Raw genomic sequence first — 16357 nt, forward strand, 5'->3', positions numbered from 1 at the left:
TCCTGGGAGGAAGCATGGGAGATATCTGACAGAGCGGAAGTGGCTTTAAGATTAGAGGATATCTACAGCTGGAGGTAAGCAAGATGCCCAGGTCTCTAGACAGGACAGTAATCACCCAGCGATGAAAGGTATAAGGATAGAAAGTCAACCCAATCCCGTCTGAGTGAAGTAGAGTCTCACCGTTTCAACCGCGCGTTGTATCGCATGTGGTTACTCGCAATTGCATATGGCATAGGCGATCCTGAGCCGGAATCAACTTGCTTGTGCTTCACTTTCTTTAATGGCACGCCCACCACACATCTGCGAGAACTTCGGGAGGTATCGTCTTTTGTAGGTGACGTGGCCGTATGGACGGCTAGGATCTCCAAGTCGATCGTGAGTAGTGAGTGATTTTCTCAATACCTCCGGATGATGTCTCACCTGAGACAGTTGACTGGGGCGAATTCGCGACATTCATCGGGCCGGATGTAGTACTCGAATGCTTCGAGAGACTCTCGGTGGACGACATGGCGGCTTGCTGCGAGAGCGGCCGTTACTTCGGATTTCTGTCCGACCCACTAGATAGATGGATTGCAAGGCGTCTCCAAGGCTCCACCGCGTCGAGTCACGTTTCGCTCCAGTCACGTTCCGTAATCCTGGATGCGATTGCGGTCGAAAACGATAAATGTACCCTTCCGTCGACTACGGATGATATGACTTCTAACTCGATATCCTCCAGGCAACCGTTGTCATTCTACCACGCACGATGGTCTGTGGAATCGAACCAGTAAGTCCCTTCTTCCCTCGCTGCACGTATACGATTGACATTGCCAGATTGGATGCTGCTCGAAGGCCATCTTGAGCGAGACCTCCATACCTTCTTAGCCGGGCATCTAGGAAAGAATCCTATTGAATTTCCGGCTATCCGGCCAGTACTAGCGGATATTGAGTTGGAGGTGCTCATGGATGAGTTATTCCTTCTGGGGCGGGGGGTATGTGCGGACTGGGACCCAGAAGAGTGGATATGCATGGATTGCGTGGATGATTTTCTCCGGCACCAATTACATATATGGTGGCTGGACCGTAAGATGAAAGGTTCGTGTATGTTAGTAATCCTTTCGCGGCCTCAACAACCCATCTCTTGTCACAGATGGAAGCATCCTATGGAAAGACTGTCCGTAAGTGCGGCCGAAATCTGCTTTTGCGTCATCTGGCTCATCAGCTGCCCCTTGCAGGAAAGGATATGACTGTGTGGACCAAATTCACGATACGAAACATGCGCGTGACTATAATGTGGGTAGTCATACGATTCGCCTAAAACGTCTTGACATCGTTTCGTACTAGCATCTCTGTGAACCTGCCCCTGCCACTATCACCAATGCGTGATTTGGTAGGGCACAATCGCATTACCTGTAACGCACGTCACCTCATCCAAATGTGAGTGCGCTCTACAAACCGCTTTGCGTCTTTTCTACACTTACAATTGCAATGCATCAAGCATTCGCCAGCCGATGACTGCTGGCATCTGTTAATCCCCGGGAGGGATGGGTTCTGGTCGACTGGTGCTCACGGGACATTCCAATCAGTCAAGATCGGCAGTGCCCATGTCCTAATGGAAATGACGAGCTAGAAACCTCAGGTGATTCGATATGCGAAGGGTCACTATTCTGTATATATAGGATCGACAATGTGATACGCGATACGCTACGATTGACGGCGCCTTTCACGACACAGTGATCGCGTCTAGACTTGAGACGTCCAACCGAACCTGGTAAAAGCCGACCGTTACGCTACCTGCACCTTCCCCTCACATTCCATACTCATATGTCACAACGCTAGCGGACAATGAGCTTGCAGGTGTCTTTGGTTCGTCTCTGCTCCTAGATTTTCGGCTGCTGCTCAAAAATACAACAGCGACGCATAGATCCAAACAACAGGTTCAGGAACAGGAGTAAGTGCCCATTGCGCCCCGCGTCTTTGTTACCCGATCGCCTTGTATTCGATGGACACCTTGTACTTCCCTTGAGACTGGAGATGCCAAGTGATTGGTGTATGGGTATAAGGTGCTTTGTACAAGTGTCACTGGCCACCTTAAAGGTGCTTGATTTCGGAAGGTTTGGACAGTTAAATTCCTGAGACTCCTGTACATTCGGGGTAGCAGCCATTTCAGGTAGAGTGACTCTTCCTCGTTTCCACAGATAATTGTTAAGGCTTCCGTCTTTCCTTGATCTGCGAAACAGGGTACATGTGGTACAGCTGCGATGGTACGTTTTGACAACTTCAGCATTTCGAGAATATCGGATTGATGTCATAAACAGAGGTCGTCTTCATTTCCTTCAAGCCGTTCTACCTCCTTCCCTCTGGACGCCGATGTCATTTATATGATCGTATTGCTGCTTCCGGAATTTCATTCGCTACGATCTGCAAGTCACAGCTGCAAATTTATCCACAACGTGATCGAAACACAATGGAAGGCGATTTCTCGTGCAGTAGCCAGCAACGAGGCTGGACTTGCCTTGCCACATTGCCTCCGATCAGTGGAATATACTGGCACCGGAGAGCATGACCACGTAGCGGCTGAATTCAGGTACCCGTACGAGCGGAGCAATTTGACTCTGGACTGGCACGATGCCCTGCAGCTATCTAAGAAGGGTAGTGTGGCACGAGCTCTGGAGGATATTTATAGTTGGAGGTGAGTCCCGTCTCCAGTCCCCTTGCACCAATGATAATATACTCCATCTGATAGATACAAGGATCGGTCGTCGAGAGTGTCCAAACTGAGCGTGAGCGAATCATTGCGATTTCAGCGCTCGATATATCGCATTTCTCTGTTGTCATCTGCCTACGGAGTGCGTTTCGCTGGCTCAAGAGGGGGTTACAGGCAGCCCCGGGACGACTCTACGTTCTTGCGTCAACTTCCCACCTCGCAACTGGAAGAGCTTTGGGAGAATATCATTTTCTTGGGGAATCTATTGATTTGGATCTCTAGGTTTGAAGCGTGGCCCCCAGATACACATATAACTGGACAGTGGAAGCGCCCCGATGAAGGTGGGGTTATATGCAACTGGGATTGTACTCTATTGAATCGTTTACTATCCAGCAGATGCCTGGCGCGCCTTGGCAGCATATATCGGACCAGAGATGGTTCTGGATGGGTTTAAAAGGTCCTCGATTACCGATATATTTGTTCGCGAGTACGAGACCTACTCAGACTCGTACGGGGAATTCTTAATCCGCCCGCTTCACCGGTTGCTTCTGGCGCGCTGGCGATCACCCAGAGCTGCTGGGGACCTCCGTAAATCCCCCTTCCTGATTTTTGACACGATTGAGGGCCAAGGTGATAGATGTGGGCCTTCATAGTCCGCGTGTGCCGGCTATTGATGCTAATTGAGTATTGCAGGCGACCGCTGCCATGTCGTCTCCCACAACAATTTGTGGAATCAATCCAGTAAGGATGATCCCTGCCTCACTATCTCTTTAGATATTGACTCCTTTAGATTGGACATTATTGCAGGGACATCTAGAGAAACCCGTCTTCCACTACTTACCAGGCAATTTACCCAAGAATTCATTCGAACGCGACTGCATGCAAAAGTTTCTGGTTGTAATGCAGTTCTCAGCTTTCATGGATCGGGTACTACGCTTTAATCATCCGAAATATGGAAACGGTGACCCTCAGCAATGGATATGCCTGAAATGCGCGGAGCGTACCTTACAGGATCGCCTCTTTGATTGGTGGATGGAGTGTGCAAAACATATTAACAAACGGACAGTCCAACCTGAAGCCTGTTTGTGAGTTCCCTGGCGTCCCTTCTCAGCTCGCCTCACTCATCCCGTCTGATTTGTAGGAAAGGGTATTATTGCGAGGCGCAGAGGGACGCGACGCATGCTCTTCGCTACAATGTGGGTATACCGTACATCTATTCCCCAGCGCTATTTAACTTTGGAGGTCAGCATCTCTGCGAGCCCGCGGCGACTCGCACACCACCGCGTCCTTCAATACGCCTATCTCCCTAGTCCTGTGACGGTGGATAGCATAACGTGCAACTCCTAGGGCACTCCTCTCCAATCCGGTTGACGCAGTGTGCGCTTTGGCTCTGCTGCACTGTGTTCTTCCTGAATGTGACCCGGTCGCCGACCTCCAGGCCTCTGAATATTAGCTCGATTTCCTTACTGCAAGGCCAGTATTTCCCCTTGGAGTCCTTCAGCCCAACAAGGGGAGGGTTGTGGTGAATGAAGCAGATTGTCCCGTGATATGTGTTGGGATCGGCGGACGGCATGTTATCTGAGACCTGTATGTGAGCTTCGGATACTCGCCAATATCACTGGATTAAATCTCACCAGTCCTTTGTCGGCGAGGATATGTCCTACAGACCAGTCGGGAACGGCGTCGCAGTGATATACGTAGACGAGGTTTGTACTCTCTGCGACTGGTGTGCCGTCGAGAGGATTGATGGATAGCATGCTTCCTGCTCCCCATGGGAGCAGCGTTTATATCCACGATAGAGTGTGTCCGAGCGTTCATCTTCCAAGCGTCGAGGATTCAAGTTGAAAGTAAATGAGTACGCGCTTTGGACCTTTCGACCTTTTAAGCTGTAGCAGCGGCTGCCAAGCCCGACGAAGGGCGCATTCGCATTCGCATCGTGTATTGTCTTTGTCTCGGATTGAGGGCTGACCATATGACCATCAGAACCTCAGGAAGGAGGTCAAAGCGTCGTCGGCCGTAGCCGATCCTTGTGGTCCTGAGCCACTCGGGACTAGTTCGCATGTGCCAGTGTGATCAAGGCGTCTGATAAGTGGCGGCAGGCATGCCAGAGGGTCTTTCAAGATATAGACTTCGGCGGAGGCAGGTCAGGTACTTCTCGGAGGCCAGATTTTAGTGACGACGCGCTAATTAAAATGAAAATTACTGAGTCGACTGGGATCACTGAGATAGTAGCCAGGGTGAGGTCGGTGTAAGTAATAACATCTTCCGCTGCTTCATCCCCAGGCAGCACTACAGGTCAGTCTTATTTGCGGCAGTTTTCATTCGCGGATACTTATCTAAAACGGAATGGTTATCCACAAACGACCCCATGAAGGCGGGGTGAGGATCAAACGGGTGGACACCGTGAAAGAAAGGTGATGAGAGTTGAACTTACAGGAGCAAATATCAGTTCTGGTCGAGGAGCGCGTAGACATATATGCAATGCGCCTGCTGAATAAGCAACTGTTGCTCGGTGTCCTAGCGCCATTGCGTTTCACTTTAAGTACGGCTCGTATACTCTTGCTTCCATCAATGGATCGAAGGAAAAGCTCTTGCTTTGTAAATACCAGAAGGTTGTCTCTGAGGATGGCGTCAGTGACGGTAAGACAGAGATACGGGGCTGTTGAAAGCGCCGTAAATGTAAGTTAAGAAAGACACACAGCGTAGACAAACATGGGTAGAAACTTGTGATCACTGGTATTTTCTACGCCACCTTGCGACAAGCTCCGAATCGGCATAAAGGAATGATGGAACAAGGAATCTAAATAACAATGTGCGACGACCGCGTTCTGGTCACGTGCCGGGCCACATCCTTTGTGTGGCGTGTGGCATCGTGGTACAAAAAGCAGCACGCCCGGATTGCGTCCCTTCCCATCGTACCACATCTTCGCTACACAGTCGACAGCAAACCTTGCACTCTAACCTTCATCCTCCCCTTGCAACAATTATCAACGCCATGGCCTCCACCACTTCCACCACTTCCACCCCTTCGAGGACGCCGTCCTTCGCCACGCTTCCCGCGTCGCAGCCGGGCCCGTCTCTGGAATATGCCACAATCAGCGACCTACACACCGCGGTCGACAGTTTGCGCACATACCTTGATGCGCAATGCGGCAGCACCAGGGAGATGCTCCGCGCCTTTGAGAACGCGCGCTACAGGCAGGACAACACTGTGCCAACTCTCCTGCGCAGCGTCGACAAGCAGCTAGGCGAGCAGGGCCAGAAGCTCCTCACGTAAGTCCTTCCGTTATATACATATCACGCACACAATGAGAGATGAATGGTGTGGCGGATAGGTTAGAGAAGGATGTGAAGGAGACTAAAGAGACGCTGGAGCGGCTAGAGAGGTTGATGTACAAGCACCTGGTGGATCCGAATAGGGAGCCGACACCTACCGAGGCAGGGTGAGTGTTCCCTCGAAGTAGGTCGAGAGAGTACTGATCGACGATCCGCGGTCCCCTCTTGCCATTGTCTCTTCTGGCAGAGGAAGCCCGCAGCCCGACATGCCGGAGACCAACGGGCCGGCACGATCGAACGGGGAAGCAAACGGGGTGCAGGCGGGGCAGTCAGCGACTACTCCGCAGAAGCCCAATTCACCAAGAAGAGCCGATACACAGAGCAATAACGAGGCCGGTCCGTCGGCGAACGGGCAGACACACTCCCATGCACGCGAAGGCGTGTCGTCGAACAGGTGCACCGAGGGCCCCGGGCCACAACCTGAAAGCGAGAGGAAGAGAGCCCCACCGCTCACCAGGCAGCCGAAGCTGGGGCTGCCATTCCCTTCGGCCAACGGATACAATGGGGGTCGAGTCGAAACAAACGGAGCGGCCGGTCCCTCGACGCGCCCACTGCCAGATCACAGTCTCAGGGTAGCATCACCAGTACAGAGCGCTGCGCTCGCCGAGTCCAGACGGCGCACGCGTCCTCTGGCACGCGCAAACGCCATGGACTTGCGGACTATCCTCGCCTCCGCAGACGGCCCGGGGTCGGACACGGCGCTCAGCGGGTCCGTGATCACTGGCAATGGAGAGCGCATATTCTCGGACATCATAACGGAGGGACTGTCTGCTAGCGAAGGTTCTTTGTTGTTGGGGAGTGGTGGTCCTACTGAGGCTGGAAGCTCACGCGAGGGGCGACGTTGTTGCGGCAGCGCGGCGAACGGAGATCCAGCAGAATCGCGAGGAGACGCCACTGGATCGGCTATGGCTCCAGTGCCAGAGAGTGGCACCGAAGAAACTCACCAGGGCGTAGCGGCATCGATCGAAGCAAACGCTGTACGTGCGGACAGTTCTTCGAAATCGGAGGGAGCTGCGCCAAGGCCGTCGACGGGCTTTATCAAGGAAGAGTCGTCAGAGCCTCAGACGACGGATGTCGGACCCAGTCAGGCTGTTCCTGACAGTATGCCGGACGCTAGCTCCTCGGGCCCCCAGCTCCGGCGTAGTCAGCGGACGAAGAGGAGACGCGTCGAAGATACCGACGCGCAGACGAACACCACGACGGCAGCGAAGAGAGGAGGGGTGAAGCGTCGTAAAACCAGGAACTGAGCTAGTGCTCGCCACTGTATACCATACCTTTGTTGTTATCTTGAACTAACCACCCTAGAGCATTATTTGCATCGCCGTGCGCAATTTACTCTGAATGAGATAGTGAGACTCGGACCAAGGCCTCAATAACTTCCTGAGCGTGTCCCGGTGCTATCGTACTCCCAAGACTTTGTGTTCGATCTATAATGAACGAGTGTGATGGCGACGTGATGGCACGATGACAAAACGCAACGCATCGGAAAGTATGGCACCCCCAGAAGGCAGGCCTGGTTTGAAGTCGACTCAACTTGATCCAGCCTTGTCGTGCTTACCGGCGATATGCCAATGTGACTGTCAGAGCGCGCCTCCAAACCGAGGGGTCCAGGCGGTCGTCGCGGGGAACAAAGTCGCGGTCGTAGCTGCTTCAGGCGTTGCGTACGGTGCTTCGACACAGTGAGCGATGGTCAGTCTGGCCCGCTGAGCATTGCAACGTTGCGCTGTACGATGCATACGAGTCCTGCGTGGGTGGCGGAGAGAGAGACCGGCCGACAGACGCGAGGCTGAGTTAGGGACTGGCACGGGCCCTTCCGGGGACTGCCTGTGGTAATTCCACGGAAAGGATTTCCGCGGAAAGCGGAGTTTGAAACTCCCACGGAAACCGTACTTGGCGATACATACTCGAGTACATCAAGATGTGACAGGCGCGGACATCTCCCAGCCAATGAAAAGCCAGCATTGAGTAACAGTCACTCCATAAACTTCCGCGGAAGCCTTTTTCTGCGGAAGAGGTCCCGCTCAGGCGGGTTCCGGGATTCCCGCGACTGTGCCAGTCCCTAGGCTGAGTAACTGGCAGCGGGCCCCCGGGCCGGTTTTCCAGGTAGCGATGCTCACAACGAACTTGCAAGTGCCCTCAGTTCGTCGACGTCTTTTATGTTCCCGCTGCTACTAAGAGCTTGTCTGCTGTTATTTGTTCAAATACAAGGACGTGCAAACCCAGACAACGGTTCAGGAACAAGTGCCGAATATGTCGCATCTCTGCCTGGAGACTACTTTGTATTCGATAAATACCTTCTTCGAGACCAACAACCAATGATTGGAGAGTACATAAGAACAAGGTGCTTTGCGGTCGAACGACGGTGTCTTGGAAATCGGATGCGACTTTGTCCTCTGAAGGGCACTTCACTTCGGATGGTTTGGGAGATAAATTCCCTCGGACTTCCATTAGTAGAGCAGTCACTTCCTGTCTCTACCGAGTGCCCCTGCTCCAGGTCTAACGTGCCCTCGCTATCGTATAACTGTGGAGACTGCCGTCTTTCTTTCCCATGAAAACAAACACATGCGACGCGACTGACATGGTACGTCTTCAGCTCCAGGGCTTCGATATAAGCATAGTACTGATTATACTACTATACACAGAGGTCCTTGTTGCCTTCGAGGCGTTCTACCTCCTTCCCCCTGAACGCCGACGTCGTCTATGTGATCGTATTGCTACTTCCGGACTTCCGTTCGCTACGCTCCCTAAGCCACAGTTGTAGATTTATCCACAACGTGATCGAAACGGGATGGCAGGGGATCTCTCGCGCAGTTGCAGTTAACGAGGCTGGACTTGCCTTGCCGCACTGCCTCAGATCAGTAGCGTATACAATCTCCGAAGAGGGTGACCACGTGATGGCTGAATTCAGATATCCGTACGAGCCGAGCGATATGGCTCTGGATTGGCGTGTCGCTCTGCATTTGTCCAAAAAGGCTCGAGTGGCGCGAGCTCTCGAAGATATTTATAGTTGGAGGTGAGCGCCATCTCCACTCACTTTTTGCTCCATGATAATATACTTCATATGTTAGATGCAAGGATCGGACGTCAAGGACGTCCAAGCTCAGCGAGATCGAGGCCCTGCGATTCCAGCGCTCCGTATATCGCCTTTCGCTGCTCTCCTCTGCCTACGGAGTTGGCTTGGACTACAGGCGGCCCGAGAGCGATTCCGCCTTCTTGCGTCAGCTTCCCACATCTCAGCTGGAAGAGCTTTGGGAGACGATAGTTTTCTTGGGGAACCTATCGCTTTGGACCTCCCGAATCGAAGCGTGGTCTCTCGGGGCATACGAAACTGGAGAAGGGGAAGGTGCCGATGCAGGTCGGTTGTACGGAACTTGAATTACATTGTTTTCTGACTATCCCGCAGATCAATGGCCAGCCTTGGGAGCATACGTCGGGCCGGAGATGGTACTGGATGGGTTTCAACGGTCCTCGATAGCTGAAGTCCGCAAGTATGAGGTATACTCGTATTCGTACCGGGACTTCTTGGTCCGTCCGCTTCACCGATTGCTCAAGGAGCGTTGGAGATCTCGGGAAGCTTCTCGAGACTCCCGGAAATCTCCCTTTCTCATTTTCGACACGATCGAAGGGTATGGTGATAGATGTGGGCATTTGCGGTCTGTGTGAGCCAGACATAGAAGCTGATGTGATCGTCGCAGGTGGCCGATGCAATGCTGTCTCCCACAATAATTTGTGGAATCAGTCTAGTAAGATTGGATTTCTGCCTGCTCACTGTCCCTTCCAATATTGACTTCTTCAGATTGGGTTCTACTTAAAGGAGAACTCGGGGGACGTATCTTTGACTATTTGCCAGGGAGCTTACCCAAGAATCCATTCGAGCTAACCTGCATGCAAAACTTCCTGAGAAATATGCAGTTCCCAGATTTTATGGATGAATTACTACGATTTAATCACCCGGCTTATGGGAGTGGTGATCCTCAGCAGTGGCTGTGCCTGAAATGCGTGAGCAGTACCATGCGGGAGCGACTCTTGTATTGGTGGGTGGAGTGTACAAAACAATGTTTGTCTTGTCTATTCGTTGCTCCACTGAATTGAACACTAACCTATTCACGTCGACGAATGCATAGTCCAATCTAGAGATTGTTTGTGAGTTCACCAGCATCTCATCATCAGCCTGTCTCGCTCATCGCGTCTGATACGGTAGGAATGGGTACCATTGCGTTGCCCAAGGTCGTGATGCGAGGCACGCCCTCCTCTTTAGAGTGAGTACACCATACACTCCCTCCGGAGCTCGACCTGAATCTTCGATCTCAGCATCTCTGCGAGCCCGCCGGGACTCGCACGTCGAACAAATAACGTGTCCCCTCGAATCGCCGTGCCTCGACACGCCAAGCTCCCTAGTCTCGTGGCGGCGGATAGCATGATGTGCAAATCCTAGCACACTCTTCTCCAATCCGGTTGACACCATACGCGCTCTGGCTTTCCTCTACCTTGTTCTTTCTGAACGTGACCCGCTCCCCGACCTCCAGGCCTCTGAAGATCAGCTCGGTTTCATTACTGCAAGGCCAGTCTTTGCCCTGCAGCCCTTCAGCCCTACGCGGGGAGGGTTGTGGTGGGCGAAGCAGATTGTCCCGTGATATCTGTTGGGATCGGAGGGCAGCGTTCTATCTGCGACTTGTATCTAAGCTTCGAATAACTGGAAATCATGACTGGATCAAACCTCGCCGGTTTTTCTTCGTTGGGGATGTACCCCAGAGATTACTCGGGAGCGGCGTCGCAGTGATATTCGTAGACGAGGTATGTTTTCTCTGCGGTTCGTATGCCGTCGACAGGCTTTGCGAATGGCGTGCTTGCTGGTCCCTATGGAGGCTGCGTCTATATCGTTGAGGATATGAAGCTGCAAAGTTGCAATAAGAAAGGTCAGTCGTCACGAGATGCCGTACGCGAAGATGTTTGAATACGGGAGAACTTGAATGCTGCAAGAGCACTCAGGCCAGACGGCGAGTAGATACTGTCAAATTTGAGTAGGGAGAGTGGTCATGAAAGACGTCCTTGAGGAGCCGAAGGGAAACTCTGGGTGAGATGCATAAGATCTGAGGCCTTCGAGGGCATGTCCGAGAAGTTATGTTACTTTTCCGAAGCGTGCAAGGATACATCATGAGACCGCTGGGAACGGCCTGTCAGGGCGTCTTTCGCGAATTTCCCTGCGCGTTTGGTTTCAAAGGGAAGCCTAAAATCCAAGGCATTCATCATCGGCGGGGGAGATGAAAGAGGACACCGGCCGAACCGCTATATTTCATCCCGGTTCCCCATGTAATCCGTTCGATGTTGGGTAAGAAAGGGCATGCCTGATCGCCGACCAGTTCACCTTTGTGGCTTAACTCAGGGCCCACCACTAGCACTTGAGCCGCTGCGAAAGCCCTCAGTCCTCGACTAGTCCGTGGGATTTCCGAGTGTGAAATATCAATCTGAGTCCCGTGGCCGCAGTAATAGTTCCGCTCGTATGATGGGTTACACTGGACAATAAAGCGATGAGCCTTAAGTGCTCACCCATGCCCGGCCATAGCACCCCCTAGCACCCCCTAGCACCCCCTAGCACCCCCTAGCACGCTCCAGCACCATTGAGCACGCGATTATTATCCATGCTTACTCATGCTACCACATGCGGCACCGAGCCCTGGCATGCCTGGGCCACAGTGCACTACTGTCAGCCCGTGCCACACAGTGCAGCACTCATGCCAGCACCCGCCGGCATTCTCCAGCATTTCACCGGGATCCTGCTCGATACTTCTCCGGCACGCGTGCAGATCCATGCCGCCAGGTTGTCATTCCGGCACTGCCACAATCATCCTTCCTCGACTAAACTAGATCTCAGATTTAATCCACATAATTAGCCACATTCTATTGCCCCTTCCCTATCCAATATCAAATTAATTGCATTTCCTAGACACTTAGCAATAGTTCATAATTTGTCCTGTTACACCTGTGTCATGTATACACCCTTCTCAACATATTTCCTGTCTTCGCAACATGCTCTACCACTCTTAGTTTATTTCCATTCTACACTATCAATGAAACCAATAAATTTTTAACCCTTTGCAACTGAGACATCATCCCCTCCTCTCCAATTCCTATAACACTCCTCGGTGATGGATATTCTTTGCAACTTCCGCACTGCTTACCGCCTTCTATGTGATGATGTTCGTCTCACTGTTCTTACCCGAGTTGGAGATCTACCCCACCTGGACCAGCAGTGGCAGGAAGTCCTAATGTTCCTCGCTGCAGCACAGCAGGTCAGTTTCCAAGTTCCCTCATATATGACTTTTAAACAATCCTTTCTCCAATTACATTAATCTTACAGCACTCACATCACTTCCCCGCGTCTGAGTTTGCCACCCTTTCCTCCAGTATTGCCGACATGCTGCAATGCCTTGACAAAGCGAGACACGCCTCTGCCGACCCTACCCTCCCCCTCAACCATCCGTTACCTGCCGCGATCAACATGGATCTCGCGGCCGCCCCAAGATCTACATCCAGCCTTCATTTCTCACCACTGCCCTTGAACTCTGAGGCCCCAGCGGCATCGCAGACATCTTGCATGTTTCGTCCCGCACTGTCAGACATCGCGCCTTGGAATATGGCCTTGTTGAGCCCGACCCACCTGTCTCTCCCGTTGAAGTGGATGAGGAAGGCAACACTCATCGCACATGGACCTCCCACACCACGGCTTTCTCTGTGATCTCTGATCAAGATTTGGATGCTCACCTCCTACATATCTTGCAGTCCTTTCCCAATTTTGGTCGTCGCATGATTGCCGGCCACCTGCAGTCCATGCGCCTTCGCGTCCAGCATGAGAGGATCGTAGCATCATACCTCCATGTCCATGGCATCCCTCACCTCTTCGGTGACAGGCACATTCTCCAGTGGAAGTACCATGTTGCGGGAGTCAATTGCCTCTGGCATGGTGATGGTCAGCATGGTCAATTTTATCGCACAACACCCTAATTCAGATCCTCACCAACTCCCATTATCCAGTGCTAATACAGTGGAAGCTCATTACCCATGCGTTCATTGAGGGAATGGCCTGACTTGTGGTAGCCATAGGTGTACACAACAATAAGCGGGCCGACACCGTCCTAGCTTTATTCCTCACCGGCGTTGAGAGGTATGGTCTTCCCAGCCGCGTTCGTGGAGACCATGGCACCAAGAATGTTGATGTCGCCCGCTACATGGAGGAAAGCTGTGGCGTAGGTCAAGGGTCTTACATCTGGGGCCGGTCAGTCCCCTCGCCCACTTCTACTGTCAATGTCTCTGAACTCTCACCTGTATATACAGCAGTGCTCACAATACCCATATTGAATGTCTCTGGTATGATGCTATACGGGGATACAATACAAAATGGAAGAATCTTTTTATTGACCGTGAACTCTACTATGGCTTGGACACCGAAAACCCCGCCCACATCTGGCTGCTCCACCTCCTTTTCCTCCCTTCCATCAATGCAGACACCCAGGATTGGGCTGAGGCTTGGAACAACCACACAATGTCTCTCGATGGTCAATGTGATTGCAGCCCTCACAATATGTTTTTCTTCGGACTCCTCCAGTATGGTGCAAGGGGTCTTGAGTCCATGGTTGATCCCATAGATGAGCCTCTCGCACCTGAGGATATCGTGGCCTACAGCATTGACTGGGAAGATATGGACAATCCATGCCTAATGGAACACCTGCTTGTTAACAATGACCATGAATGGGATGAGCATAATCCATTCGCACCTCTATCTCAGCCAGACATGCTCTCCCACATTGAGTGCCTCCCCCCCGACCCCCCTTCCCCGATGACACAGCATCCCAGATCCTCTCCTCACTTGCCTCTCGGTTCGAACTCCTGGTTCACAACATTCAGCTTTGTAAGAGCCTATGGATCGAAGCTCTCTCTCTGGCACAGCAGCTCTACACACACCCTCATGGCTAGACCTGAAGTCCTCATCCCTCATTTTCACCGTCAAACAAAGTTATCAGTGCGCACATGAGATCTGCCCCCCCCTTTCCGAGAATAGGCATCTGGGCTACCTAGCCTAGAGGCGTCATTGTATAGTGTTACCAATTTCGAAGCTAGCGTACTTCACTGACCATGGATCTTCACTGCCATAGCTCCCATCATCACTTGCTTCACTGTCCGAAAGTGTCCGATAACCTGTTTCCCTGTCACATTTGGTGAGTTTGTCATCGGGAACCCTCTTTCAATATGACCCGACATCTACCATGGAATGTCACCTCCATCTTCCCCCACATGTGACCCAACATCATTCCATACCTCTTCCACGCGATCATCCTTCACTCCCCCACATCCCCCCCCCTTCGTCCACAGCCATAATGTTCTCCTGACCGAAGTCAGGAGAACACAGATTCTCAGGCAAGGCTTCTCCCTCTCCCCTGTGGTTGCTGAAAGTGCTACTCATCTCTTCATTCAGAATCCTGGGCACTATCATGCGCCGGACATCTTCTCGCATATGTACAATGTTCTCTTGCCCGGGGATCCCTGTGAACCCCTCCAGAGTATTCACTCCGAGGTAATAAAAGGACCACAACTATGTCAAGTCCTCCATCTCCTCCACCTCACTGAGGACTTGCATGCCATGATGAGGCCGAAATTCTGTGGGTTCCAACGTCCTCATCATACATCAAAACAGACGGTTTAAGCCCCGATTGCCGGTGGTTCTGTATTTGCATGAACACTATCAAGCTGAATTTGACCGCCTTGAGGACGTTGATATGCACAGACACACAACAATCACCAAGGACCAAAAGAAATAAACCTAAACCCCGTGATATGGGTGAAGGCGGTCCGAGACAACTGAAGGGTATTTAATAGTTCGAGGGGGAAGGGAGGAGTAAGACGCCGTAGGGTAGTCCGTAGGAAGACCTAGAAAAATAAAACAAAAACCTTGACGCCTGAAACAAACACTAATGGACGCTCCGGAGTACTTATCTCCGGAAAGTCGTGAACAAAGTCGCAAACCACGGAACCGAGTGTAGGTTCGGGCCCATGGAAGTAAGAAACGCTAGAAAGACTTGTTTAATTTTATTTCGCTATGTGAGGCTCACCGGAGCTAATTGAATCGATGGCGGAGATAATTCACTCGACGAGTCAGGCCTATTGGCAAAGCTAGGGTCGGTTATAATTCGCTAAGTTCGATGCTTTCGAACTTCTCGGGTCGCTGAGATCGTAACACTAATTCTCTGAGATGGTGAAGTCAAAACTTGTTTTTCTGTACGCTACTTTGTACAATTTATACTACAGGAATGGCTTTGCGACCGTCTGGAGATAAATAACAAATAACCGCCGCTACCCACAGGATTGCTCAGCACTTGCCACCGCTATACCATGCACCATACGACTCTCTTGCACTCCCACTTGCTCATCCCAACCCCTAGAGGTCGCCTCAACGCTCTGCCACCTGATCCAAGCGGTCCCATCACTCCGTGCGACGCGCCGGTCATGTGCTAATTACCTCCAGCTGCTTGCTGACTGATGCTGACCTCATGGTGACTCGTATGCATCCGCACCTTCGGTGTCTTGACGGAAATGAGGGGGAGTGAGTGCTGGAGGGTGGGCATGAGGACGATGCCCCTCAATAGAAGTGCCCGCTGATAGGCACTAACACACGACAACACCAAAGACCAAAAGAAATAAAACCTAAAACACCCAGCGGTATGGGTGTAGGCGGTCTAAGGCGATTGAAGGGTAATATTTAAGTTCGAAGGGAGGGGGAGAAGTTAGACGCCGTAGGGTAGCCCGTAGGAAAACCTAAAACAAACAAAATCTTGAGGCCTGAAACAAACAGTATAGCGATTCTCCGGAGTATTTATCTCCGAAGTTCGACAGTAACCCGGGTGGGGAGTTCCACTGAACCCGAACAATAGTCTCGTGCCTACAGACGCTTGGTGAATTTTATACTTTAAATCCGGAGCTTACTTGGATCGATATGCGATGGCGGAGTTATCTAGTTTCGACGAGTCCGGCCTATTGGCAAAGCTAGGGTTGATTGTAGACGCTAAGTCCGACGCGAAGGGACTCCGAGGGTCGCTGAGACGATAATTCTGGTACGCTGAGGGGTGAAGTACAAAAAAACTTGTATTTTCCACTACGCTCCATACATTTTTATACCATTGGAATGGCTTTGCGCCCGTCCGGAGTTAAATAACAAATATGCTCCGCAACCCACACAATTACTCAGCCTTTGCCCACCGCTATACCGTGTCCCATACGACCCTACCGTGTTTCCACCTGCTCGTCCTAGGTCTAGAGGTATCCTCGACGCGTCCATGCTCGCTT

General features: G+C 51.8%; 3 protein-coding genes across 3 annotated transcripts; all 3 read left to right on the forward strand.

Moving 5' to 3' along the window:
- Positions 1-931: 931 nt before the first annotated feature.
- GLOTRDRAFT_111914 (uncharacterized protein) lies at positions 932-1550 on the forward strand. The gene is made up of 5 exons (XM_007870331.1): positions 932-1074; positions 1130-1157; positions 1215-1272; positions 1324-1416; positions 1478-1550. Exons 1-4 carry the CDS (start codon positions 942-944, stop codon positions 1363-1365), a joined length of 261 nt encoding a protein of 86 aa, XP_007868522.1. The 5' UTR covers positions 932-941; the 3' UTR covers positions 1366-1416; positions 1478-1550.
- A 4131-nt stretch (positions 1551-5681) lies between these two features.
- Positions 5682-7269, forward strand: GLOTRDRAFT_131524 (uncharacterized protein; the record flags this gene model as incomplete). The annotated part of the gene is made up of 3 exons (XM_007870332.1): positions 5682-5959; positions 6022-6129; positions 6210-7269. 3 exons carry the CDS (start codon positions 5682-5684, stop codon positions 7267-7269), a joined length of 1446 nt encoding a protein of 481 aa, XP_007868523.1.
- A 1647-nt stretch (positions 7270-8916) lies between these two features.
- On the forward strand, positions 8917-10457 carry GLOTRDRAFT_131525 (uncharacterized protein; the record flags this gene model as incomplete). Its single annotated transcript, XM_007870333.1, has 5 exons — positions 8917-9035; positions 9091-9377; positions 9426-9547; positions 10193-10281; positions 10334-10457. 5 exons carry the CDS (start codon positions 8917-8919, stop codon positions 10455-10457), a joined length of 741 nt encoding a protein of 246 aa, XP_007868524.1.
- Positions 10458-16357: the final 5900 nt, after the last annotated feature.

Source organism: Gloeophyllum trabeum, assembly GCF_000344685.1.
Source record: "Gloeophyllum trabeum ATCC 11539 unplaced genomic scaffold GLOTRscaffold_00011, whole genome shotgun sequence".
Taxonomy (NCBI): Eukaryota; Fungi; Basidiomycota; class Agaricomycetes; order Gloeophyllales; family Gloeophyllaceae; genus Gloeophyllum; species Gloeophyllum trabeum.

Coding starts and splice junctions, on each gene's coding strand:
- GLOTRDRAFT_111914 (XM_007870331.1), top strand. CDS start 942: ATGGATGAGTTATTCCTTCTGGGGCGGGGGGTATGTGCGGACTGGGAC. Junction 1,158..1,214: donor ATCCTATGGAAAGACTGTCC/GTAAGTGCGGCC, acceptor TGCCCCTTGCAG/GAAAGGATATGACTGTGTGG. Junction 1,273..1,323: donor AACATGCGCGTGACTATAAT/GTGGGTAGTCAT, acceptor GTTTCGTACTAG/CATCTCTGTGAACCTGCCCC.